At 44.2% G+C, this 27,843-nt stretch overlaps 1 protein-coding gene across 4 annotated transcripts in view; it reads right to left on the bottom strand.

Annotated features, from left to right (window-relative positions):
• Positions 1 to 21,270: 21,270 nt before the first annotated feature.
• The window catches only part of CTCFL (CCCTC-binding factor like), a 46,502-nt gene continuing 39,929 nt past the window's right edge, over positions 21,271 to 27,843 (bottom strand). For 3 of the 4 annotated variants that reach the window (XM_053244541.1, XM_053244540.1, XM_053244539.1), the window contains one exon: positions 21,271 to 24,084. In XM_053244541.1, the coding sequence (XP_053100516.1) occupies positions 23,948 to 24,084 (137 nt within the window). In that variant the 3' untranslated portion in view covers positions 21,271 to 23,947. The remainder of the gene's footprint in view (positions 24,085 to 27,843) is intronic. The other variant, XM_053244538.1, reaches the window with a different exon arrangement.

Raw genomic sequence — 27,843 nt, 5'->3', positions numbered from 1 at the left:
TACGATGCTTTGTTTCAAATTTTAATGATGTGTTATGGCCCTATAGCGAGGTAATAGTGTTGCAGGAAAGTTGCTTTGTTTTTGCATTGTAGGGAGGCTTACCCCACTGTTTATGCATTGCAGCGTGTTGCAGCGTGGACAGTTGTTTTCATCATAATTTTTTGGTTGACTTCCCATGGGGTGGGGGGAGAAGGTAGCAGAGAAGGTAACAGACCCACGGCGGTGGCAGTGGCTGCTGCAGGGAGTGGGGACAACTGGGAGAGGGGATAGTTTCCCCTTCTGCCCCCTAAAAGATCACCACTGCTGGAAGTGGGATGGGGCCATCATTTTTATTTTATTTTTTTAAAAAGAGGGGGAGTGGGGTGTGTGAGGAGATGCCCTTTTACTTTAATTTTTTAAAAGCTGAGGCAGCAGTGGCAGTAGCTGCTGCAAGGAAGGGGGGTGACTAGGTGAGGGGAAAGTCCCCCCGCCTTTGCCTCCTAAAAGATTGCTGCTACCGCCGGCGGGATGGGGCACGGTGGCGGTGGCTGGCTGCAGTGGGGGGGGGTGAGGAGGGGAGAGTGAGTGCCCCTCTTTTTAACCTCTAAAAGCCCACCGCTGACTATGCAGGCAGTGGCGAGCTCAGCACCTTCCTCCTCCCCGCCTCCACCCAAGTGAAGGAAGCACACTTCTTTATTTTTCCGTGGTTATTGTTTGCGCAAAACTGGAATGATGCACAACAAATTTAGATTTTTGTTTTGGAATGGGGCTTCCCCCTGCTGGCAGATTAGCGCAAGGCAGCCAAGAAGTTTTAAAACAATTCACATCATACCCTGCAACTCCATTGGCCCAAATGGAGTCGGAGGAGGGGCAGATAAACGTGTTTCAAGGAGAATATGGACAGTCCTGCCTTGAAAACACGTTGCAATGGACAGAAAATATGAATGGCCACCAGCCTACAATGAAGCATTGAATAAAGCTTTACTCTCAGTTTTAAATGGTTGCACTATTCTGTCACACTTTTCAACACTTTACCCATTGAAAATCTCGTAGTCTGGAAAACGCCCAGGGGAGGAATCACATTCTCTGTCCAGAAGGTGCTTCTACTAGTATGTCAGCCCTAGTTAGTAAATAGTCCTTTGTGCCACAAATGCTATCTGAGCCTCTAAATCTGTATTTCCCAACCCTTTTCATCCTGGGACACACTCACATTGAAGGGGGGGCACAATCCCCCCCCATACAGACACACCTGCTCATATACTGCACAATGGTATGCGGTCTTGTGGTAGCAAGCATGAATTGTACCCCTTGCTAAGCAGGGTTTGCTCTGGTTTGCATTTGAATGGGAGACTACATGTGAGTACTGTAAGATATTCCCCTTAGAAGATGGGGCCGCTTTGGGAAAAGCATCTGCATGTTGTATTCTATCTAGTAGCCTTTTATGTTGCATGAGCAGGGCGGGAGCCCTGGGCAGCTAGATCGGCCACCCACACGATTGTCGGCTCCGTGATGGAGCCAATGGGGGCTGGGGGAGAGCAGGATATAAATGTTCCAGAAGTGAGGAGTTTCAACTTCCTGCTTTTGGAGCTGACTCAGAATGAGTCAGCACATACACCAGCCAGTATCCAGCAGCAGACATCAATTGGGAATTGCTGATCTAACATAATAGCTTGGTCTAATCTAAGAGCAGCCCAAGCTGTAAGTTTGATCCTCGAGCGGAGATGCAGCTGGACCACCTCTGTGATCAGACCACCCAGTGACAGCACCTCTGTCTAATTTGGATTATGTTTCAATTTATTAAACGCCATCCAGTTCATTTCTGACCCCAGGCCCAGACACCTGCTAGGAACCTTTTTTTCCTAAAAATAAAAATAATAATAAAAATTGCCTCCTCTATATAAGATTGTGGTGATGCTGGTGTGTGGGCCCTCTGAGCTTAGGCTGTGACCCAGCTGTGGGTATCGATTCATCAACTGGAGACGAATAATCTCATGTGCTTCAAAAAAGAGGATTGTTGCAGGGAGGAAATAGGTCCATTACATGTATAATTAAGTTCATGCTGCTGTTAAACATTGATCAGGTATCATGCCCATGAAGATTCCAAAGGATTTTTATTTTCATAGTATCAACCGTTGGCCCATGTCCAGCTTTTCTCAGAAAGTGCAATGGCTCTTTTGCATTTGCTGAAAGAAAAAGGAACTCGGCTTTGCAAAAAGCAAATACTGCAAGCCTCTTCCTTTCTTTGTATAAAAGGGGAATGCTTCTGTTTCGAAGGCCAAGTATGGAAGTCCACGGTTAGATCCATATTCATCATCAGCGTTACAACATAAATGCATCTGATAGGTGCAGAATCCCCAGGATATAATTATAGCAATTATCTGGACGGATCTTCTCATCAATAACCTTTGCCTCGTCCCCGCAACCTGTCACCCCTCATCATCAGGCCGTGAGAGCAACGTATTGTTCTGACTCGTTCGCCTGCTGCTGCGAGGGAGCAACCATTGGTGGCAGGACAGTCTGCCTGGCTGTGTGTGCATGACCTCCTGGAGTGAGCAGCCATCTGCCAGATGGGATGGCAAGGAACCAAGCATATAGTCTAGCTGCCAAGGCTGCTCTCCTGCTCCCAACCAGCAAGCTCAGTGAACACGGCTGCATCTTTCCAAAGGGAAGCATGGAACACTGAATATTGCATAGCACCAGGGTGGACCTGCAGTTCTTGGAGGGCGGTGGGTGGGGAGGACCTGGGCTGCATGTCCAGTGCCTGTTGGGGATACCCCCCCCCCCAACATATTAGACCCAGAGGTACCAACTCAGAAGTATATGGAATTCAGGCCTGTGTCTGATTTCATTTTATATTAAGAAATGAATTAATGCCTGGACTCAGGGTGAATTGACACCCCAGATCTCAACTGGTCTGTGAGGGAAGAGGTGATCCAGCATTGTATTGTGAAATGGGTACTCAAGGAAGCACAAAAGCCAGGCCAGAACAATCCAAATGCTAAAATGTGACTCACTATCAGATAATGTCTGTGGAAGAGGCCAGAGGCTGATCTCCCCTTTCCTGTTGCAAGAAATCTATGTTAATCTTTGTCAATGATTGCTCTGCTATACTCAATTGCTCTCTATAGAAATTCAACATAGGTAAATGCACACAAAGAAAACACCTATAGACTTTAATTCTTACTTTACTAACACTTTAACACCTTTTGGGATCAGGCTGGCAAATCTGGGACAAGAGAAGATGCCCATTTGCAGCTCAGAGATGCAGATTTGCCTGGGGCAAGGTCCCCTTCTCAAGATAGCAGCTAACAGAAGATGAGATTCAGATCTCTCTGGACTGGCTAATATCCTGACTAATTAAAAGACATTATCCAGAAGGTAACAGCATTGTCACCCTTTTGGGGACCCAGGAAAAGATGAGGAGATTTGAATAGACTCCATGAGAGATCAAAGGAAAATACAAATATAAAGAGTGAGGCTTACTGGACAGAGAACTAGCAGTCTTGTGCCTACACGCAATCTTATGCCTACAAGCAAGACTTGCTCATGAGTAATCCAAGAGTTTGCTGCCCAAGCTGTGGGGCTAGAGGCAGGAACTCTGTCCATGGACAGGAACTGTCTGTGACTTCCACTGCTCAGTGAGAAGTCAAGACTTCCCCAGCCATGGTGCTCTGACTCTCAGCCGTGCTCTGAGCAAACTGCATGCTTGATCTAAAAGCTCCTGTCTCCAGCCAAAAGCCTCTCTCCTTCAGCTGAAAGATCCACCGTTCTCAAGCCTCTGATCCTGGTAATATGTTGCCTCCACAAGCCTTGGATCCCTCCATCCTTTCCCCTTCTTCTCCTTTCCCCTCGTCCCTCTACTAATTCCTGATCTCCCCAAACTATGGCAGCCCTCAGCCTTCCTTACCTCCCCCCCCCCATTTTCCATCTATATCTGAATTGTATTAGGCTCTAGGAAGATTTAATACACACACATATGCTAGTTAGGAACACTGGGGGAATATTGGTAATGGCTAGGGTTGAAATACTGTTAGTAATATTGATAGAATGTTCTGCTTTCAGCTCAGCTAGATTGATGTTGTTATTCTTTTATACTCAATAAAGCCCATTGAATCATTTAGGATTGGTTTGATCTCCTTTCTTCCTTGCGCCCAGATCCTACATGGTCACTATATACAGTAAAAGAACTTGGTCACTTGGTGACACTGATGAGACAGGCCTAATTTTGTATGCTAGCTAATGAGCATATTTAGTATACAGATCAGGCTTGGACTACAACATGCCTGCCCACCTGCAATTAGAGCCCCATTGAGTAGTTTAAAGAACAAAGAGATTTAAAGGGAAAGTGTGTTGTTGTGGTTAGAATGTTGGACTAGGAGCAAGGGGACCTGGGCTCAGATCCCCACTCAGGTGTGAAGCTTGCTTGTGTGACCTTAGGCCAGCTAGGCTCTCTCTCTGCTTAATCTCAGCACAGTACCTCCAGTGACTGTTGCTGGTGTCTATCTGATGTTTCTTTTTAGACTGTGAGTCATCTTATTTATTTATTATTTCTCTGTGTAAACCGCTCTGAGCCATTTTTGGAAGGGTGGTATAGAAATCGAATTAGTCTTCATCATCATCATCATCATCATCATCATCATCATCATCATCAAGCTCAGAGGCATTGCTGTGAAAATAAAAGAGGGCAAGCCATTTCAGCTTGCCAGTCCATAGCTCTCAGCCTAACCCCCTTGTACATTCCCAGGTCCAATACAAAGTGCTGGTTTTATCCTTTAAAACGCGAAATGGCTTGGAAGCAGGTTACCTGAGAGAGTGACTTACCCCATATGTCCCAACCTAGACCTTTTTCGGAGGCCCTCCTCTGTGTGTCCCCAGGCTCGGACTGCCCACAGGGCAACAGGGCATATTCCTGGTGCGCTCCATCCACACAGTGCCCCAACGCCCCAACCCCCACCCTTAATTGCCTATTCTGATCAAAACTCGGCACCCTCCCCACATAGATTCCAGCGCCCTCTCAGTACCCCCAGTCCGGCCCTGGGTGACCCTGCCAAATGAGATGAGGTGTGTGGCTACCATGAAGAGGGCCTTTTCCATGGTTGCACCCTATTTATGGAATAGCCTCCCCAGTGAGGTTCGCCTGGCTTCATCACTTTGTTCTTTTAGACTCCAGGCAAAGACATTTTTGATCACTCAGGCCGTTTAAATTCTGGTTTTCAGATTTGAATTGATTTGATTTTTTAACTAATTTTAAAATGAGTTTTTAACTGCTTTGTATTGTATTTTTTTTATTTTCTTCTCCCCTTTTTGTCTGTTATGATTTAATGTGTTATGTGTTTTTATTGTATGTTTTAATCCTTTTAAGCCACCCAGAGAACAATTTGTTGTGGGGTGGATAACAAATAATAATGCTGTTATTGTTAATTTAATTAATTAATTAGCTCACAGGGTTGGTGGGGAGTGGGAAGAGCCATGTTGTACACCCAGGCCCCAATAACGACACAAAATGTATGACTGGAGGAATTAGGACCATTTTATTAATTCAATTTACAAAAAACCTGCAATGAGGAATAAACTAAATAGAGTGTGGGTACCACCAATGTGGGTCCGTCTCATAAGGAGAACTGCCCACAGCAGAGCAAAGGACTGGGTGTTGATTCAGCCCAGCCCCAGGTCCAGACATCATTACCATCGTGAGGTTTTATCCCCACTGAGGGGAAGCCAGCCTGCCCCATCCCACCCAGGCCACAAAACACGGAGTCATGGGCCCAGCAAACTTCTGAGTAGGGGCAAATCCCAGCCCAAGAGCTGCAAAACCCACAAGTAGGGATGTGCAAATTGATTCTGGTACAAACCAAATTGTACCCAAATCTAGCTGATTTGGGTGGTTTGGAGACAGACCAAATCAACCCTGTGGTCTATTGGCTAGATTTGGGTCCAAATAGAATCACGCCAGATTTGATTCAAATCAATTCAAGATTTGGATTGCTCCAATTAATCCTCCCAGATCCCCAGCTTTCATTTAAAAAAAATTTTTTTAAAAAGCTAAGCTCTAGCGCTTGTAGAAGTGGAATTATGGAGCAAAATGCGTGGTCACTATTTTCCAAGTGTTTGGGTTCTTTGGTGTATAATAACTTTTCCTCAATTTGGGTCCAAATAGAATAGAAATTCCCTATGAGGATTCATTACACACCTTCATTTCTTTTATTCATTTTTACTGTCTTTGGGCAATGCCAACTGTCAACTGCCATGTGCCAGCTGTAACCCCCCTCCCACCCACAAGGCAGTGGGGTACTTATCAATTTACGTTCTAGGAATTTTTTCAAGTGTTTAGACTCTTTGGTGTCTAATAACCCTTCCTCATAATGAATCCCTATGAGGATTCATTAAACACTAAAGAGTCTAAACACCTCAAAAATTCCCAAAATATAAACTGAGTATCCAGTGGCTTGCGGGTTGCGGGGGGGGGGGGCTAGTTGGCACATGGGATGCCACTAATTCCCCACCCCCAGCCGCAAAGCAGTGATGTCAAAATGAACAGATGAAATGAAAGTGTGTAATGAAGACACCAAAGAATCTAAACACTTCAAAAATTCCTAAAAAATACCCTGAGTACGCCCACTGCCTTGCGGGGGGTGGGGGGTAGTTGTCACTGTCCAAAGACAGTCAAAATGAACAGAAGAAATGAAGGCGTATAATAAATCCTCATAGGGATTCATTATGGGGAAAGGTTATTATACATCAAAATAGTCAAAATACAAAATGTATAATAGTTATTATGCATCAAAACTTGAAAAATAGTGACTGCACATTTTGCTCCATAACTCCACTTCTACAAGGGCTAGAGCTAGGCTTTTTCTTTTTTAAAAAAATTAAAGCTGGGGATCCATGTTAGGGTTAGGAGAGGGCGACTTTGAATCCCCATTATTCCCTATGGCAGAAATATTTAAAAAAATCAGTAAAAACTAAATGAAATCATTAAAAATCAACCAAGTGCGCCACTGCCTTGAAATTTGGGTGGTAGGTGGCACCCATAGGGACCTACCACCCAAATTTGGTGCCCCTAGGACCTTTATAAGTGGTCCAAATTGATCCAAATCTGAATCAAATCAAATCTAAATTGAATCTGGGGTGATTTGGGGGGGACAGATTTGGACACAAAACAAATCAGGGGTGATTCGATTTGGGCACAAATTGAATTTAAAAAACCAGTTCGTGCACATCCCTACCTGCAAGGGCTGTTCCTCGACTAACTGCTCACCTTAATTGGTCCTCTAGTCAAATACCAATATGAGACAACCCACCCCAACGCGCACTCACCTGCAAAGTGACCCAACACCCTAAACACTGAAACCCTACCAGGAGATTCAGTGAGAAATAGGCAAAAAAGGCCACCCTCCCAAAGCCAATTGGGGGTGACCTGAAAAATTCTTAATTGGCCCCCCCCCAAGGTAGCTGGATGAACCTCACTGAAACGGAATGGGAGGGTGGGTGCCTTGCCCCAGAGCAACTGAGCACTGGCAAAGGGAGTAGGCCACTTATGCAGCCACTTCCCCACTCTAATTGGCCAGCCACCATCACGTGTTGTGGGGAACAAAATGGCGGCCCCCGGGCCCCTCGATGGTGCCAGATGCACAACTCCGCCCCCTGCCTTACTGCAAAATGTGGCAGTGGGGAGCAGACATACCTTCCCTGGTTGGCATCCTGACCAATGCTGCACTTTCACCATGGACAAAGTTACACTGGTGCAAGAAGACTGGGTAGCTGCAGTATGTCGTATAGTCCTGGGGATTTTCAAACGGTGCTCATGCATGCTTGTGCAAAGTTCTCTGCAAAATGTCTGAGGCATGCCTCAGGCACACCTCGTTGTGAAAGCAAAACCATGTTTACGGTGGGGAAATGCTAGTTGGGAATGCAAGTTCCACACGTAGTTCAATTAGCTAGTGCAACATCTTTGTGCACAATATCTGTGCACAAGCACAACAGCTGTGCACAAGCAGATGCACCGAACTCCAGCTGTGTGTCCCGATGTGACATCAATGGGTGATCATTGATGACATCAGGGTTGGGGAAGCCCAGGCTGCTTGCTGGCTGCCATCTTTCCATGGGGGAAAACAACCTCTGCTCCCTCCTCAAGACTGTGGACTCTTGTGAGACAGGAGCTCCACCTCTCAGGGAAGATGTCCAGGATGTGAGGCCCTATGTAAGTTTGGTTTGGCTGGATGATGAGGGGCTGGGAGAGGAAGAAGGCTTATGATTGCCAGCCAGCCCTGTGACTCATAGACTAGGCAAGCTGATATTGGGCAATGGAGGTGAACACAGGAACACAGGAAGATGGAGTGCCTTCTACCAAGTCAGACTACTGGTCCGTCTAGCTCAGTATTGTCTACATGGACTGGCAGCGCCTTCTCCCTGTAGACATCTTGGAGATACCAGGGAGGGAGCGTGGAACCATCTGCATGCAAGCAGGCAGGTGCTCTTCCCAGAGAGGCCCCACCCCACCCCCTAAGGGGAGTTTCTTACCATGCTCACACATCTAGCCTCCCCTTCAAATGCAAACTGGGTCAAACCCTGCTTGACAGAGGGGGCAATCCATGCTTGCTTCCATTCCACTCTCCTCTATCTCCGAGGCCAAACTATAAGAACATAACAGCAGCCCTGCTGGATCAGGCCCAGGGAGGCCCATCTAGTCCACCATCCTGTTTCGCACAGTGGCCCACCAGATGCCGCTGGAAGCCACAGGCAGGAGCTGAGGGCATGCCCTCTCTCCTGCTGTTGCTCCCCTGCAACTGGTACTCAGAAGCATCCTGCTTTTGAGGCTGGAGGTGGCCTGTAGCCCTCAGACTAGTAGGTGCTCCACATTTCCGTACTGGCCGAGAACTTCACATTAGGATGTTGGCCCTTGAGCTCCTAGAAGATAGGCATAAAATTGTGATAAATATATATAATTCAACATGATTTGCTTAGTGATTGTTTATTGCGCCTAAACAGCAAATGCTGTGGCCTTTTACTCTGACTCCTTAACCACTTGGCACAACCAAAGCCACTCTCCCATTCCCTCTAGCCTGCTTCTGGCTTCCCTTTTATCTTCTTCTGTCCTCCTACTTATCTGATTGAAAACAGGAGGGATTTACAGTCGTTCCTCAGAAGCCCAGCACTGCAACTAACGGGACAAAAAGCAATTCATAGAAGTCTATTTTCCCCCTTATTGTGTTTTTTTTAAAAAAATCTTTTATAGTAAATAAATGTGGAAATGACAAAAAGCAAAACAACCAAAATAATTTGTAAATATCCACAGAGAAGGAATACCAACAGAAAATTAAAAAAACCAAACGGACAAAACAACAACGAGGGAACAAAGTATACAACTTGTTAAGAAAGAGCAAATGATAGCGTTTTGGCATCCCGATAGTGGTTTAGCAGCATACTTAATGACAACAAACCTGTTTTTCAAACTTCTAAGTGTGTGTGTGTGTGTGTGTTACACATTGTATTTGGCATTGTAAATATAATATATCTCTGTTATTTCTGCTACTATTTATTATTATTGTTATAGATAATGAAAAAGCTTAATAAAATACCGACATGGAGAAGAAAGCCCTGTTCAACTATATGCAGAGGGCGCCCTACTTAGAGAGGACAGGGACGGGAGGTCTGTCCTGCCTATGTTTCGGACCACATGTGATGCTTCTTAGGATGGAGCATCTCTTGGTCAAAGCATGGGTGAATTCCATGTTTGGGGATGCCCCACAGGTGTGTGCGTATATGTGAGTGAGTGTTTACAAAAAGCCACTGCAGACTCCTCAGTCTAAACTGGAGTTGAAAAATATCAACAAAGAGCAGTCTGGGGGGTCAAATAGCAATTTGAGGGATGGGTTTTCAGAAGAAAATAGCACAGGGGGTTAAACATTGCCACTCTGAATTGAGGGGTCACCATGGCTGTTTTCTTTGGGGGGGGGTAGGGTTGCCATATTCTGGCTTTCCAAATCTGGGTACCTAATTTGCATATTATGTAAATTGGCTTTAGAATAATTTTTGAGCAGAATGGTGACTGCACATTTTGCTCCATAACTCTGCTTCTACAAGGGCTAGAGCTTAGCTTAAAGAAGAAGAAGAAGATGAAAGTTGAATTCTGGGTGAATCTGCTTGGGGCTGCTTGGGGCAGTGCGGCCTACCACTTGTTCTCTGGATCCTTGCCCAACTTGACTGCTTCTGTCTAGCAAGGAGATTGTTGGGGATGGCTTAGTTAATATCATTAACTCATTGCTGAGGGAGGGTAGGATGCCTCCTTGCTTGAAGGAGGCAATGATTAGACCACTTCTTAAGAAGCCTTCCCTAGATCCCTCAGGGATGCATAGTTATAGGCCAGTCTCCAATCTCCCATGGTTGGGCAAGGGGTGAATGAGAGAGTGGTGGCTAACCAGCTCCAGGTGGTTTTGGAGGAAACTGGTTTTCTAGACCCATTTCAAACTGCCTTTAGAGCTGGCTATGGGGTTGAGTCTGCCTTGGTCGGCCTGATGGATGACCTTTACTGGGGAATCAGCAGAGGGAGTGTAACTCTGTTGGTTCTTTTAGTAAAAATAAAAACCGAGAGCAGACGGGAGGGGCTGCTTCCCTCAATGCCGTGATGTGGCTTTGCTCAACATTTACCCCGCAGCATGAAGCCATGTGCAAATAACTCCCAGGGAAAGAAGCTTCCACTGGGAGCTTTCCCCTCCGGTTAAAAAAGCATGCATACGGCTGGTGGGTTAATCCACATCAGGACAGTGGTAGGGGGAAAGGGTTTAAGCCCCTTTCCCCCTGCCATGGTCTTGATCTGGATTGGGCCTCTGTATATACATTATTTTATTCTGAAAAATCAAGCATCCAACTGCAGTAGCCTATGCTTAAAGTACTGTATAGTGTGACCCTAAAGGGCCAAAGGCCGCTATCCAGATATATGTGCACAGATTCTCCCTGGCTGAAAAATTTCATCCAGGAGCTATTGTGAGGTATAGGGCTGATCACCTGTGCAGGAACACAAAAGGGAAGACCTGATCACCTGTGCAGGAACACAAAAGGGAAGAGCTAAATTAAATTGATTTCTCCTTCCACCTAAGCAAGTGTTTGGTGACAATTGACAATTGGGCTAGGACTGTGTGTATGCAGCCTTCGTTCTTGAATGGAGTATTTCAGGTGTGAGAAATGTGAGCATACCTATCCTTCATTGTGGCTAGGAAAATATACATGAAAACCTGCTTCTGCTTGTGTATATAGCTCTACCTGGATTGAGCCATTTTTGTTAAAGTCATTTGTTTTAATCCCAAATCAGAAACAAAATGAAGATCTCACTGCACTTTCAGCCACTTCTAGAAAATGCTTCTACATGCCCAGCTGGCAAAAAAATGAATGGCAGAGGAGCCACAGAGGACAAAGCTAACCACCAAAAGGTAATTAAAAGGAGTAACCAGTGTTTGACAATGGAAGAACAACTCAAAATTCTGTTGAACAATTTTTTTTTAAAAAAGTCACATTAAACAATTGGCTCAGAAACAGTTACAACATTCGTTACCGTTTTATTATTGCCACACACTCCAGTGCTAGACAGAGTTCAACTGTTTCAGTGGGTGACCTCAAACAATAATGAGCTATTGGAAAACCCCAGAAGGGACTAGTGCCATTTGCTGGGAATTACTGCTTCATTAAACAGCTTTCCAATGTCAGTTTGATTGCCTGGTACACAACAGCAAAATCGCCTAAAAGATGTTACACTATTCAAGCAGAGAAGTCTGTGGTGGCTGTACTGGGCCTAACAACTGGAGTCATTTTAAACCACCATCCATCAAGAAACCTGCCATGAACCAAATGAAACTTGCACCCAGTGCCAAATTTCTGTGAACAGCTCTGCAAGTATAGAATATAGTGGATATTGCTGTTTGTAATTCAGCATTCAGAATAGTAGCTGACCACATAAGTACAGCCCTTCTGGATCAGGCTCAAGGCCTGTCTAGTACAGCATCCTGTTTCACACAGTGGCCCACCAGATGCCTCTGAGAAGCCCACAGGCAAGAGATGAAGGCATGCCCTCTCTCTTGCTGTTGCTCCCCTGCAACTGGTATTTAGAGGCATCTTGCCTCTGAGGCTGGAGGTGGCCCACAGCCACCAAACTACTAGCCATTGATAGACCTCCATGAATTTATCCAAGCCACTTTTAAAGCCACCCAAGCTAGTGGCCATCACCACATCCCATGGCAGAGAATTCCAGAGATTAATTATATGCTATATGAAAAAATAATTACTTTTCTTGGTCCTAAATGACCTGGCCATCAGTTTCATGTGATGACTCCTGGTTCTACTGTTGTGAGAGAGGGAGAAAATTTTCTCCCTGTCCACTCTCTCTACTCCATGCATAATTTTATATACCTTGATCATGTCTCCCTTTAGTTGCCTCTTTTCTAAGGTAAAGAGCCCCAGATGCTGTAGCCTAACCTCATAAGGAAGGTGCTCAAGACCCCTGATCAGCTTGGTTGCCATCTTCTGCACCTTTTCCAGTTCTACCATGTCCTTCTTAAGGTACGGTGACCATAACTGTAAACAGTACTCCACATGTTGCCGCACCATAGTTTTGTATGGGCTTTATAATATTAGCAATTTTATTTTCAATCCCCTTCCTAATGATCCATCGCATGGAATTTGCCTTTTTCACAGCTGCCATGCACTGAGTTGACACTTTCAATGAGCTGTCCACCACCCCAAGATCTCTCTCCTGGTCAGTCACCGGCAGCTCAGACCCCATCAGTGTATATGTGAAGTTGGAGCGACATGGGGTGAGGGGTGGAGTTTGCCCCAATATGCATCACTGTTCACTTGCTTATATTAAACCACATTTGCCATTTTGTTGCTCACTCACCCTGTTTGGAGAGATCCTTTTGGAGCTCCTCACAATCTTTTGGATTTCACTACCCTAAATAATTTAATGTCATTTGTAAATTTGGCCACTTCGCTGCCTACACCAACCATTTATGCATTAAAGAACACTAGTCCCAGTACATAAATTAATGCATAAATTAAAGAGCACTAGTCCCAGTACAGATCCCTGGGGGACCCCACGTCTTACTTCCCTTCATTGTGAAAACTGTCCATTTATTCCTACCCCTCCGTTTTGTGTCCTTCAACCAGTTACCAATCCACATATGAACCTGTCCCCTTATCCCAGGACTGCTAAGTTTACTCAAGAGCCTTTGGTAGGGGACTTTGTCAAAAGCTTTTTGGAAGTCCCATGTCAACCAGATCACCTTTATCCACATGCCTGTTGACACTCTCAAAGAACTCCAAAAGTTTAGTGAGGCAGAACTTGCCCTTGCAGAAGCCATGCCGGTTTTCTTTCAGCAAGGCCTGTTCCTCTATATGTTTAACAATTTTGTCCTTAAGTGTGCTTTCCATCAATTTATCTGGCACAGAAGTTAAGCTAACTGGCCTGTAGTTTTTTAGATCCCCCCTGGACCCCTTTTTGAAAACTGGAGTTACATTAGTACTTTCCAGTCCTCTGATACAGAGCCTGATTGTACAGACAAGTTACATATTTTTGCTAGGCGGTTAGCAATTTCACATTTGAGTTCCTTCAGAACTCTTGGGTGGATGCCATCTGGCCCTGGTAATTTGTTAACTTATAGTTTTTCAAGAGAGTTTAGAACATCCTCTCTTGTCACCTCAAATTGGCCCAGTTCTTTAGCCTCCAAGCCTGAGAAGCTCAGTGAGAACCTCAAAACCCTCAAAAATTTGAGAGATGAGTTAGATCTTCCTGTGCTGGATGGGGTTACACTCCCCTGGAAGGAGCAGGTACATAGCTTAGGAGTACTCCTGGACCCAGGCCTCACCCTGGTATCTCGGGTGGCGGCTATGGCCTGGAGTGCTTTCTATCAGCTTCGGCTGATTGGACAGCTGCGTCCATTCCTTGAAGAGGACAACCTCAGAACAGTGGTGCCTCAGCTGGTAATCTCCAGGCTTGACTATTGGAATATATTCTACGTGGGGCTGCCTTTGTATGTAGTTTGGAAACTTCAGTTAGTTCAAAATGTGGCATCCAGATTGGTCTCTGGGGCTCTCGCTGTGACATCTTTAATGACTTTTTTGTGGATAAAATCTTTCAGATTCAGGCCGAGCTGGATTCCACAGTTACTGCAGAGTCTACTGTGGAGGTGTCCAACAACTCCTCTTATGGGATTAGATTGGATAATTTTTGGTTTGTGAGGAAGTGGACAAACTGCTTCAGATTGTCGGTCCTACAACCTGTTCTCTTGACCCTTGCCCAATTTGGCTTATCGCATCTGATAATCATATTATCAGAGATGGTCTGGTTAGTATTGTAAATGCTTTGCTGAGGGAGGGCAGGATGCCTCCTTGTCTTAAGGAGGCTATTATTTGACCACTTTTGAAGAAAGCTAGACTGGATCCCTCAGAGTTAGCTAATTACAGACCTGTTTCTAATCTTCCATGGTTGGGCAAGGTGGTTGAGCAGGTGGTGGCATCTCAGCTCCAGGATGTTTTGGACGATGCAGATTATCAAGACCCATTTCAAACTGGCTTTCATGTGGGCTATGGGATCAAGACTGCCTTGGTCGGCCTGATGGATGATCTCCAGCTGGCTATTGACAGAAGGAGTGTGACTCTGCTGATCCTTTTGGAACTCTCTGCGGCTTTCGATACCATCGACCATGGTATCCTTCTGGATCCCCTGAGGGAGGTGGGATTGGGTAGCACTGTTTTACAATGATTCTGCTCCTACTTCTCTGGTAGTTTCCAGATGGTGCTGCCTGGAGACTGTTGTTGTACAAAGCGAGAACTGAAGTGTGGAGTCCCACAAGGCTGCATACTGTCTCCAATGCTTTTTAACATCTACATGAAACTGCTGGGAGAGATCATCAGGAGGCTTGGTGCTGGGTGTTAACAATATGCTGATGACACCCAGATTTACTTCTCCATGCTGACCTCATTAGGAAATGGCAAACTTCCCTAAATGCCTGTCTGGAAGCAGTAATGAGCTGCATGAGGGATAACAAACTGAGGTTGAATCCAAATGAGACGGAGGTACTGACTGTGGACCACCTTAAGTGGCACAGCGGGGAGATGTTTGACTAACAAGCTGAAGTTTGTCAGTTTGAATCTCTGCTGGTACTATATTGGGCAGCAGCTATATAGGAAGATGCTGGAAGGCATCATCTTATACTGCGCGGGAGGAGTAAACCCCTTCTGTATTCTACCAAAGAAAACCACAGGGCTCTGTGGGCGCCAGGAGTTGAAATTGACTTGACGGCACACTTTGCTTATTGACTGTGGGGGGCCAGGACCCGAGAGATGGTTTAGATCTGCCTGTTCTGGATGGGGTTACACTCATCCTGCAAGATCAGGTACATAGCTTGGGAGTGTTTTTGGACCCAAAGCTCTCCCTGGTTTCTCAGGTTGAGGCAGTGGCCAGGAGCACTTTTTATCAGCTTCAGATGATACGTCAGCTATGTCCATTTCTAGAGGTAAATGAACTTAAAACAGTGGTACTGTACATATGCTGGTAACCTCCAGGCTTGACTACTGTAATGCGCTCTATGTGGAGCTGCCTTTGTACGTAGCGCAGAAACTACCATTGGCAGCCAAATTGGTCTCTGTGACAATACGAAGGGACCATATAACACTGATTCTGAAAGAACTGCACTGACTGCCAAAATGTTTCTGGGTGAAATACGGAGTGCTGGTTCTTACCTATAAAGCCCTTAACGGCTTGGGTCCATGCTGTTTAAGAGAGCGCCTCCTTTGTCATAATCCCTGCCGCCTGTTACGATCTTCTGGAGAGGTCTGGTTACGGGTGCCACTGGCTTGTTTGGTGGCGACCCAGGTACGGGCTTTCTCTGTGGCTGCCCCAGGGCTTTGGAATAAGCTTCCTGCTGAAATAAGAGCATCTCCTTCTCTGTTTGTTTTCAGGAAGAACCTCAAGAACCTCCTGTTCTCTCAGGCTTTTAATTAGAATTAATTTTAATAATTTAAAAAAAACCTAGTTTTAATATTTTATTCTATTGTTTTTATTGCCATGTATTTTAATTTGTGACTTTTAAATATTTTAAATTTTGTACACCGCCTAGAGATATACATATCAGGCGGTATCAAAATATGATAAATAAATAATAAAATAAATAAATACAAAGTGCTGGTTATTTCCTTTAAAGCGCTGAAAGGCTTATGTCCAGGTTACCTTAGAGAGCACCTCCTTCTGCATGATCCCCACCTCACGTTAAGGTCATCTGAGGAGGTCCGTCTCCAGTTACCACTGGTACGACTGGTGGCAACTCAGAGGAGGGCCTTCTCTGTAACTGTTCCTGGGCTCTGGAATGCACTCCTGGCAGAAATCCATGATTTGAATTCATTATTGGCCTTCTGTTTGGCCTGGCCTTCCAGGGCTTTTAAATTGTTGTAAATGTTTTTAGCTTCTTGTAACCTGGTTTTCCAGGGTTTTTAAACTGTTTTGAATGTTAACTGTTAATTGTTTTGTGGTGTTTTATAGTTTCTGTTTTTAACTGTTAATTGATTTTAATTGTTTTGTTTTGATGTAAACCACCTTGAGCCATTTTTGGAAGGGTGGTATAGAAATGAAATGAAATGAAATAAATAAAATAAATAAAACAAAACTGAGAAGCTGAAAACCTAAGCATGTTTTACATGCATTTTGCATACAAGAGGGGATTTTAATCAATTTCCTCTTTATTAATGTATTTTATATTTTATTTTTACACTTATATCCCCCTCTTCCTCCGAGGAGCTCAGAGCAGTGTACATGTTTATTTTTATCCTCACAAAAACCCTGTGAGGTAGTTTAGGCTGAGAAATACATGACTGGCCCAGAGTCACCCAGTGAGTTTATGGTTGAATGTGGATTCAAACTCAGGTCCAACACTCTAGCCACTATGCTGGCTCTTCCTTTTGCATCCCATTGTTCCACCCAAAAATATGTCTCTAAGGATTCTGAGACTCTCAGAGGCATATTTCTGGGAGGCAGAGTGGGCTTCAGAGGAAAAGAGAGAAGCCAGCGTGGTGTAGTGGCTAGAGTGCTGGACTCGGACCGGGGAGACCCGAGTTCAAATCCCCATTCAGCCATGAAACTAGCTGGGTGACTCTGGGCCAGTCACTTCTCTCTCAGCCTAACCTACTTCACAGGGTTGTTGTGAAAGAGAAACTCAAGTATGTAGTACACCACTCTGGGCTCCTTGGAGGAAGAGCGGGATATAAATGTAAAAATAAAATAAAATAATAATAATAAATGAAAATCATCATTTGCCTATTGCAAATGCAATATGTTATATGGTGTGTGCAACATCAGTCTGAATGATAGTCAGGTTTGTTGTTTTTTTTAATCATACCTCCAAGGAACCCTTTCCTCACCAATTTGTCTGCTATGGAACTTCAGCATTAAAGGAAATGAGGGAAGTCACATTCTTTGCCGAGGATTCTGGGGTATGTTCTAGGATGCATATTCAGTTTGTGTGGGGGCAATGGCCAGGCATGTGGAGTCTTGCTGTTGCCCTGCTTGACCTGAGAGTGTTAACTAGAACACATCTAAGTTGCCTACAGCTGTACTGTGCAGATGAAAATGAGTTCGATTATCTTTCAGAGGAACCAGAGAGACACCGGAGAACAGTCAGCTATTCCACCCGAGGCTAGTGAAGGGACTGGAGAGGCCTCCTGAGTTCTACTGTTTTCCAGGGAAACCAGGAAAGAAGGGTCTCCCTGGATATTTTACAGCCAGTCCCATTCCATCTGGGACTGGCGAGAGCAATAATGTCAGCTCCTGTTAATTAATTGATGTACAAGTAATACATGCATTTAAAAACAAAAAACAAAAACACCACCCCATTTTTTGGTGTAAGTTGCACTGAGAACTTTATCCCAGGAAGAATGACTAATAAATGCACAAAATAAACAAGCAAACAAATAAAATTAGTAGTAGGAACACTCTGCTAGAGAGTCATCTCATCTGTTGCAGAAAGCATCCCACTTTTCCGGAATCAACCGGACAACAAATGTTTCTTAAGCAAATTCTTTAAATACAGAATTGAAAGTATATCGCCATCTTGAGGCAGTCTGTAGTAATTACGGTCACACAAATATCAATAGGTAGCAGGGACTTTAAAAGGCCTTTGTTTATGGCAAAAATGAAGCAGCTCCCTCTGCTGCCCCAAAGGTTTTTGTAGCCATATTCAAAATAATTATCTTGTTTCATAGCAGCTACAAATTTTGGCCTGCTTTGTATTGTTTCCAACTGTGCTGGAATGCATTCCAGACCCTTGAACAGTAACCAGGTGATGACTGATTTATTGATCTACTTATCTATCATATTTTATACTGCCTATGTACATCTCTAAGTAGTGTACAACATTTAAAACACAATATAAAACAGAGTAAAAACAATTAAAATTTCACAAAATAAAGTAAAAACAATCTCATAAGATAAAAACAAAACAAACATTTTAAAATTATGCGTTACAGATTATGTATTTAAAATATTTATATCCCGCCCCTCCAGTACACTACTGCTTGGGGCGGCACACAGCATTAATAAAACAGATACAATATAAACAATAAATTAATAAATTTATTGTTTAATCAATTATTTTTAATAAGCTTAATAAAATTAAGCAAGTTAAAAGACCAAGCTAAAAGCCACATTTAAAAGTTATAACTTTTCATCTGAAACTTTTAAAATTTGTAAGTAAAAATCCAAAAGCTAAGAACTAAAATATCTACCAGATATAAGCAGTGGATAAAATATTTTAAAAGTTTCTCTAAAAAGATGTTTTAAATTGTGTTCTAAAAACACTGAGGTAGGGAGCATGCTTACTGCCACGGGGCTGTTGTAGATTTGGAAGGGAGCATCAGGGAGCTATTGGCACATGGCTTCATGCTTCGGGGTAAATGTTGAGCAAAGCCACTTCAAACTACACTCGTGGCATTGAGGGAAGCAGCCCCTCCCCTCTGCTCTCGGGTTTTGTTTTGAAACAAGTTCACATGGCATGCGTCCATGTTTTCCTTCTAGCCAATGGGGTGGGGGAGCTTCCTAGAGAACAACATCTGCATTTCTAAAGAGAGCAGCCCTCTTATCATGCTAATGATTGTACGTCAGTGCCTCTACCTATTTGCTCTGGCATTTTCAGAAAAAGTAGCTTAAAACCAGCATTTTAAAAATCCAGAAATACGTTGAGATAAGCTAGAATTCACATCACAATGCCTGATTTGTGTGTGGAGTTGGTCCAAGAATCAAAAAAGGACTTTGGGGTAAGTCTGGCTGGTGTGTGAACTCACACACTCTCTTCTGAAGGAGATTCGTGGTAGAAGCCCTGTGTGTAAAGCCTCCAGGTCTACCCAGAAAGGGCAACTTTTCTGGAAGTTTCTCTAGGAATGAGAGAAGTTTCCCCATTATCCCAAATGGGGAAACCTGTAGAAACACTGGTTGTACAGCCATCCCATCTTAGCAGCCCCGATGCTCCCTATGAAGTCCACAACTGCCCTGTAGTGCAGAAGCTACACCTCCGTATCTCTACATTATATGACCTGCTATTTTTAACCAGGAATAGGATGCAACCAGATTTTTATCAAGGTGTAAGCCTGGTTCGCACAATCATTTGAATCTAAGTTTGAGATGGATTACCAACATGAGGGTGATTGTGTGAACCCACACCAAGGTGGTTTAAGGCCTGAGATGAATCTGAGATTCCTGCAATTGCATGGATTCACACAATCACACTAATGCCAGTAGCCCACACTAAAGCCAGATTCAAATGATTGTGTGAACCAGGTCATAAAATGAAGCTGCCTCTATCCCATATCTTATCCCACCCCCTCCGATAATTTCTAGTGCAATGCAACATGTGATGTGCCCAGTGGTGTTGTGAGGCTGAAAGTGGCCTGCGTACAAACTTTAATGCACCCTGCCACCCTTTCACTCTCTCTGCTGCCCATTTTCTCCCCCTCCCGTCCAACGACAGCACAGCAGAGACATGCCCGCGCTCCAGCTGGCTCCAGCTCCTGCCAGCAATCCAGCCAGGTGAGTAGCTGGGCTTGGGAAATGGCAGCAGGGGGCAGGAGCACCATGCACAATGCTGGTGGTGGAGTGCCATGTGCCACTCATTTTCTGGCCACTTTGCTCCCTTCCCAACCCTGGATGCATGGCCGCACTCCCACTGTGGCTGGGGCGGAGACGTGACAGCAGGCGGAGTGCTGGTGTTGAGCAGTGCTGTTGCCACACCAGGCAACAGGGTTAGGGAGGTGAGTGAGGGGACGCTTCTCAGGGCCAGGTGGCTCTGGAAAGCTGGGTGGCACGGGTTCTTGGGACCCGTCTGCCATACTGAAGCTCCACCCCTGGATGTGCCATCATCTTTCTTTACGTTTTCCCCAACAACTAATGATGTGAGAAACTCACAGCCCAACTATGTCATGATTTCCCATGTTGTGTGTTATACTAAATATACCAGGAAAAGAAGGAGGCACAGAAAAAGACAAGTGTCCTACCCAGGTTTGGGATCTGTGTGCGTAGTTTTTGTTGAAACAAACTAATAGGTAGGAGGAAGGAGAAGTGATTGTGTAGGAGGCAGGAGCTGGGTAGGCCAGCTTTTCCTCCTACCTTGGTCAAATGCTGTGCATGAAAGCTGGGTAGGACGGCACTGTCCTACCCGGCTCCTGCCTCCCACACCATCACTTCTCCCTCCGCCTAGCTAGTAGTATGTTCCCACACAACCAGAAATTGGGAGTGTGCACAGCTCCTAAACCTGGGTAGGACACTTGTCCTGCCCAGTTTTTGCTTGTGTGAACAGCCTCAATATTTCAATATATTACCCTTCAAAGCATTTACAAGTTAGAAGAATCTTGCTTTTTAAACTCTTTCTCTGCCCAGCACTTACAGGTGGTGGTCTCCTTTGAACATTTGTTATATGGGACAATACTTTGATCTCTCCCCCCCCCCGCCTTTTCCCTCAGACACCTTTGCACAGTGAACCTTCAGTTCCAACGGCTCACTTCAAACAACTGAACTCTTAACTGCCCAACTGCTTTTCTAACTGATCATTTTTAAAGGGCCCCTCTCTCACTCCACTAGGTGTTTCCCAGTTTTGGCTGCAGGGCTTTCTCTGCTGGACTCTTAGTGTGGGCTTTAACCCCTTCTTGCCCAGATAACATTCCAAGCCCAAACAACCATATATAGCACTAAGCATTCTTTAAACCTACGTAAAACCTCATCTCATCACACAGGCACGCAGCTACTAAAAAGATCAGCTGAAGGACGACATTGTTCACACATTCTTTATTTAAACAAAAAGCAATTTATTCGTTTTGATTGCCACACAACAAAACACCAACATTTCAGTAATGCTTCGCACTGTTTGCTTCAAAACTGCTGTAATAACACATTTTTATATAGGCAAATCAAGTCACCGGCACTAATTATATTGGTTTTTCATCCTTAAAAATGAGTAAACGTTAAAAGTAGAGCAACTGTCACAAAAGATGCATTGCAAAGCACCACAGCAAACTTTATTGCAATAAAATGAAAAGTACAGTGGCTGACATGATGTGTAGCCAAACCACTTCCATGTTTCCCTGCTATTGCAGATTTCAAAGGTAGCTCTGATGCTGTTTTTAGCTGCGATTGTAGAAGTTGCACTTCTGGAGGTTTCCCCATTCATGACAATGGCAAAATGTGTGGAAATGCAGTTTCCACAACTGCTGCCTCACATTAGTATCGGGGCTGCCTTTGAAGTCTGCAGCAGCCCCAAGATGGACCATTACAGAGTCAGTGGGCTGTATATCATGCCAGCCAGTATCAGCTATTGTTATTGAGGCTCATAATGTTCCAACGATTTTGAACTAATTATCCATTCGTATTTTAGTAAAAGCATTTTGAAGCCAATCCAACATTCCACTTATTGTAGCATCTGTGTAGATATATTTTTGCTGCTGCACTGATGGTTGAGGCTGCCATTCTGGACAGTACCTACCACCAGCTGGGAGGGAGGGGCTATCTGGAATAAGCCACTCCCACTTCCCATAACCAGGTAATTGGCTCTGTAAAAATGCATGGTGTCACTCTTTTCTTACCCACACTCACAGGTGCTAGATACAGATTGATGCTTATAAGAAGGTGTAACTAGAAAGGCATGTCACCTTGTGGTGACATTTCCATGTAAAAACTAATTGCATAAATTCTCTCAAAGTGAACTTTAGGCCAGCAAGATTTATGGAGCTGGGAGAAGAAAATGTTGTTTGAAGTGTGTGTGTGTGTGTGTGTGTGTGTGTGTGTGTGTGTGTTTTTCCAAGTGACAACAGGATGATCAAGAAAGAGAGAGAGCATGACTAACATTGTCAATACTGCCAGGAGTAGTTTTCACAACAGAAAAAAAAGCTTCTCTTCCAGTTATTCATGCTTTTGTATTACATGGAAATATACAATAAGCAAATGAGTTTACAGATTATAATGGTTCCATAGTATAGATTTTAAAATGTACTGTTTTCAGCAAGGCAGATTAGAGATAGGCAGTCTGAAAATGGCTGGTCCAAAGAAGCAGAATGCATTGGAATCTTGCATAAATATACTGATTTCCATCTGGCTGCATAAGGTCTTCCCAGTTACATGGCAAAGGCTGGAGAAAGACCACCCAACATCTTAGCTAATGCTGAGCATGGGCAAGCAAAAGAAGCTCTTCCCCATGGTTGCGCTGCTGCTGCTTTAGCAATGCTTTCTGCTGCTTTCAATGGTGTGTGTGTGGTGGTGGTGGGGAGGGCGATTTTCGCAGTTCCCCCCTTCCCAGGGAAGTGCTTGGTGTGGGCAGTTGTGCTGCTATTGCTGGACTGCATGACAATGTCAGGCGTGCTTCTTTTGCTTGCACACATATAACATTATTTAGGATGTCAGACACCACACTGGTCTCTTATATTTATCATTTCTTGTGGGGTACACACTCCCTTCTTCTTGCCCAACTGTAATCTCTGGCCAAGTTGTTGAAGCATTAAAAAACCTGCGAAACTGGTTTGACCAGAGACAACAACAGGATGAGTGTACACATCACAGGCAATGATGCCTCTCTCATATTGCTGTCAATTCTCGGGGATAAAATTAGGGATGTGCACAAACTGGTCTGGAGGCCATTGTAGAGGCCTCTGAACCGGTTTGAATGTGGCGCAGTTCGAAGTTTCGGCGCTGGGCGGTGGCGCACTTACCCCTCCTGCTTGGGGCGGCAGCATACCTCCCTGCTGCCCTTGCCCCCGTTTTCGGCTGGAAGTGGTCAGAAGTACCGTGCGCATGTGCGCGTTGGATGTGCGGGTGCACGCACGGTACTTCCAGCCTAAAACGGGGGGAGGGGCAGCAGGGAGGTACGCTGCTGCCCCAATAAGTTTTTTTAAAAAGTAGCGCCGGCGGGGAAAAAGCAGTGGGAGGGGTAAGTGCACCCCTTGCCCTTAAAGAACCACCACCACCACCCCAGCGCTGGACCGCGGAGGCAAAGTTCCGTACACACCACTAGATTTTTTTTTTTTAAAGTTGTCTCCAGCCATGGTCACTTGAGAGAGCTGGATCAATGCAATTTAGGAATCAACTCAAATCATATGTTGGGCAAAATTCATTTTTAGTCCAATATGTTTTAACCAAAGCTGCAACACTGAAGAAGACAGTTGGAAGCAATCTACAATCCAACTTTTTAATTCAGGAGTGACTTGCTGTTGGCTAGAAAACCAGCATTATTTGAAATGATTCCAAGCACATTACCTGCATGGAACTATTTTGAAAATACAAAGGGATTTCCTTTTATGGCACTAGCCAGGAACTGCCAAAAGATATGCAACTATAGCAACCTTAAGCCCATCCAGCATTATCCAGGATGGAACACATCATAAACATTCACCACTAAGCACCTCTATATTCCTGAGACTGCTGCTTTGCAAACGGAAATAACAGGTATCCTCTGTGCTATTTGTCCATCAAGCTGAAGATCATCTCACAAGTCATTCCTCCTTGCTCATCATCCAAAATAGCTTCTTCTTTCTCCCATGTTGAAACAGGAACACCATACGGGGCGAAGCACTGAGAGTTCACACAAGCAGCTGCTTGGGGAAGAGAAAGGAAAGGAAGTGAAGCATCTGGGAGCAAACACATTGGCTCTGATCCAACTGTACACACACACAGCAGCTGGGCCTGTGCACAACAAATCCTATCAAATAATTATAATAAACCTATCATAATAACAATGACTCAGCCCAGCCCCCTGAATGATTATAGTTCTTGGAGGGCAACAGGCACTGCCCCACCTATTAGACCAAGATGGGAAATAGTCTGCACGCGGGGGCGTATCTAGGATGGGGCAGGCAGGGCACGTGCCCCAGGCGTCACTTGAAGGGGGGCACCATTTCTTAAAATTAAAAAAATGGCCACGCATGCTCAAATGGCCTCTGTGAGGCCCTAGGCCATGCCAGGACTCACAGAGGCCATTTGAGCATGTGTGGTGGCCATTTTGTTTTCAGCGGCCATTTTATATTTAAAAATTATTTTTAAAAATGGCCACCGCATATGCTCAAATGGTCCCTGTGAGGCCCTGGAGGCCAAAGGGGGAACCTTTACAGAACCCCCCCTGGCCTTTGGGAAGCCCCCCAAAGGGGCTACAGGTAAATTTTTTTTTTAAAAAAAAAAAATAATATGTCACTGTACACATATTCAGATTGGCACTATGTACAGAGAATCAGGGCTTGTGAATACTGAGCTGAAGCTTATGAGCTAGGATTGTATTCATTTGCTCTTACTTTTCTGCTTGTGATAAGTGAGTTAAATGTGATTTCTTAATAATATGGCTATTAATGGTGAGTTTATCTTTGAATCAGTGTGAAATCCTTATTATGAAGACCCACTGGGAGTTTCTTGCTCTCCTTCTCTCATTTTAAATGTCTTTCTGAAATACTAGAATATATTCCAAGCAGTGACACCGTTTACTCTGTATATCCTTTAATTATTTTCAGAGTATCTGGGAAAAGTCAAATTCTCCATTTATTTTTAAAACTTATGTAATGGTGATGCTACAATGCATAGTAGAGAATTAGACAGGCACTTCTGTTTAGTTTTCCAAGTATACCTCCACACAGTATTTGGGTATTTCATGAGCTCCAGCATACTGAAATTTGTAGTTTTCCAGCATTTTTTGGTCTGGCTAAGTCCACTGCTAAATCGTTTTTGAAATTTAAAAGACTAATGAGCTTGACTTGTATTTTTCAGCTGATATTATGGTGAAGTTATCTGAAAGATGGGTGTCAAATGTTTGGACAGGGGCGCAATTTCAGTGCTTGCCCTAGGTGCTATTTTCCCTAGATACGCCTCTGTCTGCATGGGTTTGATTTTGCATCCAAATAGGGACACACATGTGGAAGATCAGGAGTATCATATACAAACAGATACTAAGGCGAGCAGCCAAACCCACGCTAGCACACAAGCATCCAAACCCTAGGGCAGCCCAGACCGGGTTTGGCTGATCATGTGCACCACTAAGATTGATCCCAATCCCGGTGCTACACTCACAGGTAGCCCAACTCTTAACCCTGGCCTTTAACCCTGACACCAGGGTCGTGTGCACGCAGCCGGAGCATACACAGCATGTGGGCGTGTGGTAGAGCACCGTAGAGGAGATCAGCAATCGTCTGGGGTTAGGGAGGTAGGTCTATCTCTGCTTTCCCCCCACCTGCTGTTTAGGTGGTGTGAATAGCCTTACTATGTTATTATCTAAAAAACGATGTTCATAATGTTATAATGTATACAGGAGGCCCTCTTTATTTGCGGGGGTTCTGCTCTGGCCTATTGCCTTAGATACCAAAAATAAAGAGACCTTAAACCTATAGGATGGGTTAAAAATCCACAGGGGGAAAAGTGGGGGAGAGCAGAAATAAGCACAGTACTGTGTTCTCCAGCACTCAAGAAATCCCCCCCCCCATTTTTGCCCAGTTTGGGGGGGAGGGGTTGAAAAAAAGAGACACAAAATGGCTCCATGATGCAAAATAGTGGCCGGAAAAAACATCAGAGGTTGTTTGCGGCGAATCAGGAACAACAGATGGGCAAAATGGTCCTATTTTTGCCTCACAGTTAAAGAAACTGGGTCTCTATGACCTAACCACGGATACATGAAACCATGGATGGAGAACCTATGAATACCAAGAGTCTCCTGTAAATCTTAATAGGTAGGAATTCACTAAATATTTGCAAAATCATCTTTAAAAATACAATCTAATAATGTAGTTCACAAATTCATAATACAGAATGACTGGCTAAAGTAAAGACTCTTTGCAAGTCCCAAAATGTAGTCACTTTTATTGGTCAAATGTGTTTCAACCTTCATCTTCATTAGTGGCTTCCTAACAGTTCATTTCTATATAAAATAATGAAAAGGATCCATTTATCCCTCTTGAGGAGAGATTTGTTATTAAGATTCTCACTGTAGTTTATTGGATACAAGCTTTTTACTAATGCCTCCTCATGTGAGAGTTACTGTTAAGACTGCAAGAACAGCCTTGTTGGATCAGGCCCAAGACCTATCTAGTCCAACATCTTGTTTCACACAGTGGCCTACCAGCTGTTGCCGGAAAGCCCCCAGGCAGGAGCTGAGGGCATGCCCTCTCTCCTGATGTTGCTCCCGTGCAACTGGTATTCAGAGGCATCCTGCCTATGGGGCTGGAGGTGACCTATAGCCCTCCAACTAGTAGCCGTTGATAGACCTCTCCTCCAAGAAGTTATCCAAACTCTTCAAAAAACAATCCAGATTGTTGGCTGTCACCATGTCTTGTGGCAGGGAATTCCACAAGCTGACTACGTGTTATGTGAAAAAGTACTTCCTTTTGTTGGTCCTAAATTTCTTGGCAATCAATTTCATGGGATGACCCCTGGTTCTACTGTTACGAGAGAGGAAGAAAAATATCTCTCTATCAACTTTCTCCACACCACGCATGAATGATTTTATAGACCTCTTTCATGTATCCCTGCTGTCGCCTTTTTTCTAAAAAAACCCAAAAACCCTAAAATGCCCAAGGGTACTAGGGTTTCTAGCCCTACAACCTAGGGTGTTGTAGTCTTGCCTCATAAGGAAGGTGCTCTAGGCCCCTGATCATCTTGGTTGCCCTCTTCTGCCCCCTTTCCAGTTCTACAATGTTCTTTTTTAGGAATGGTGACCAGAATTGTACGCAGTACTCTCAGGTGTGGGCGCACCATAGCTTTGTATAAGGGAATTATGATATTATCAGTTTTATTTTCAGTCCCCTTCCTAATGATCCCTAGCATGGAATTGGCCTTTTTTCACAGCTGTTGCACATTGAGTAGACACTTTCAATGAGCTGTCTACCACGACCCCAAGATCTCTCTCCTGGTCAGTCACTGACAGTTCAAATCTCATCCAGCTAATAAACAACCTGCCAGTCTGGAGCTATTAAGCATGATCCCCTGAGTTAAGCACTTTTTATTCTAGGATTATGATTATTTATATACTGCTTTTCAAGAAAGGTTCCCCTTGATTTCCATGGAAACATTATGGTATGTGTTTAACTCTAACCAACCACTATCCTCTATGTATGCACATTTTTTATTTGAGTAATTCGATGCATTTATATTTGTACTAATATTTTTACAAGTTTGATAAATTATCAAGACAAGTTGTTATCTGGAAAACTGATCATATGTATGTTGCATATGTATGTACAGGTAACTTTGTATTTATAGTCATTTGCAACTTTAATACAGATTTATTTTATTTTACTTTTTTAATATTATGGTTTTTGAACATCCAGTTTGATGTTTTCCTTTGGTTGATTGCTTAACTCACCCATGCAAATCAAAGGGAG

This window comes from Hemicordylus capensis, chromosome 4 (assembly GCF_027244095.1).
Source record: "Hemicordylus capensis ecotype Gifberg chromosome 4, rHemCap1.1.pri, whole genome shotgun sequence".
NCBI classification, from domain to species: domain Eukaryota; kingdom Metazoa; phylum Chordata; class Lepidosauria; order Squamata; family Cordylidae; genus Hemicordylus; species Hemicordylus capensis.
The sequence above is the reverse complement of the archived record's forward strand: the minus strand, read 5'-3'. Positions and strand labels throughout refer to the sequence as shown.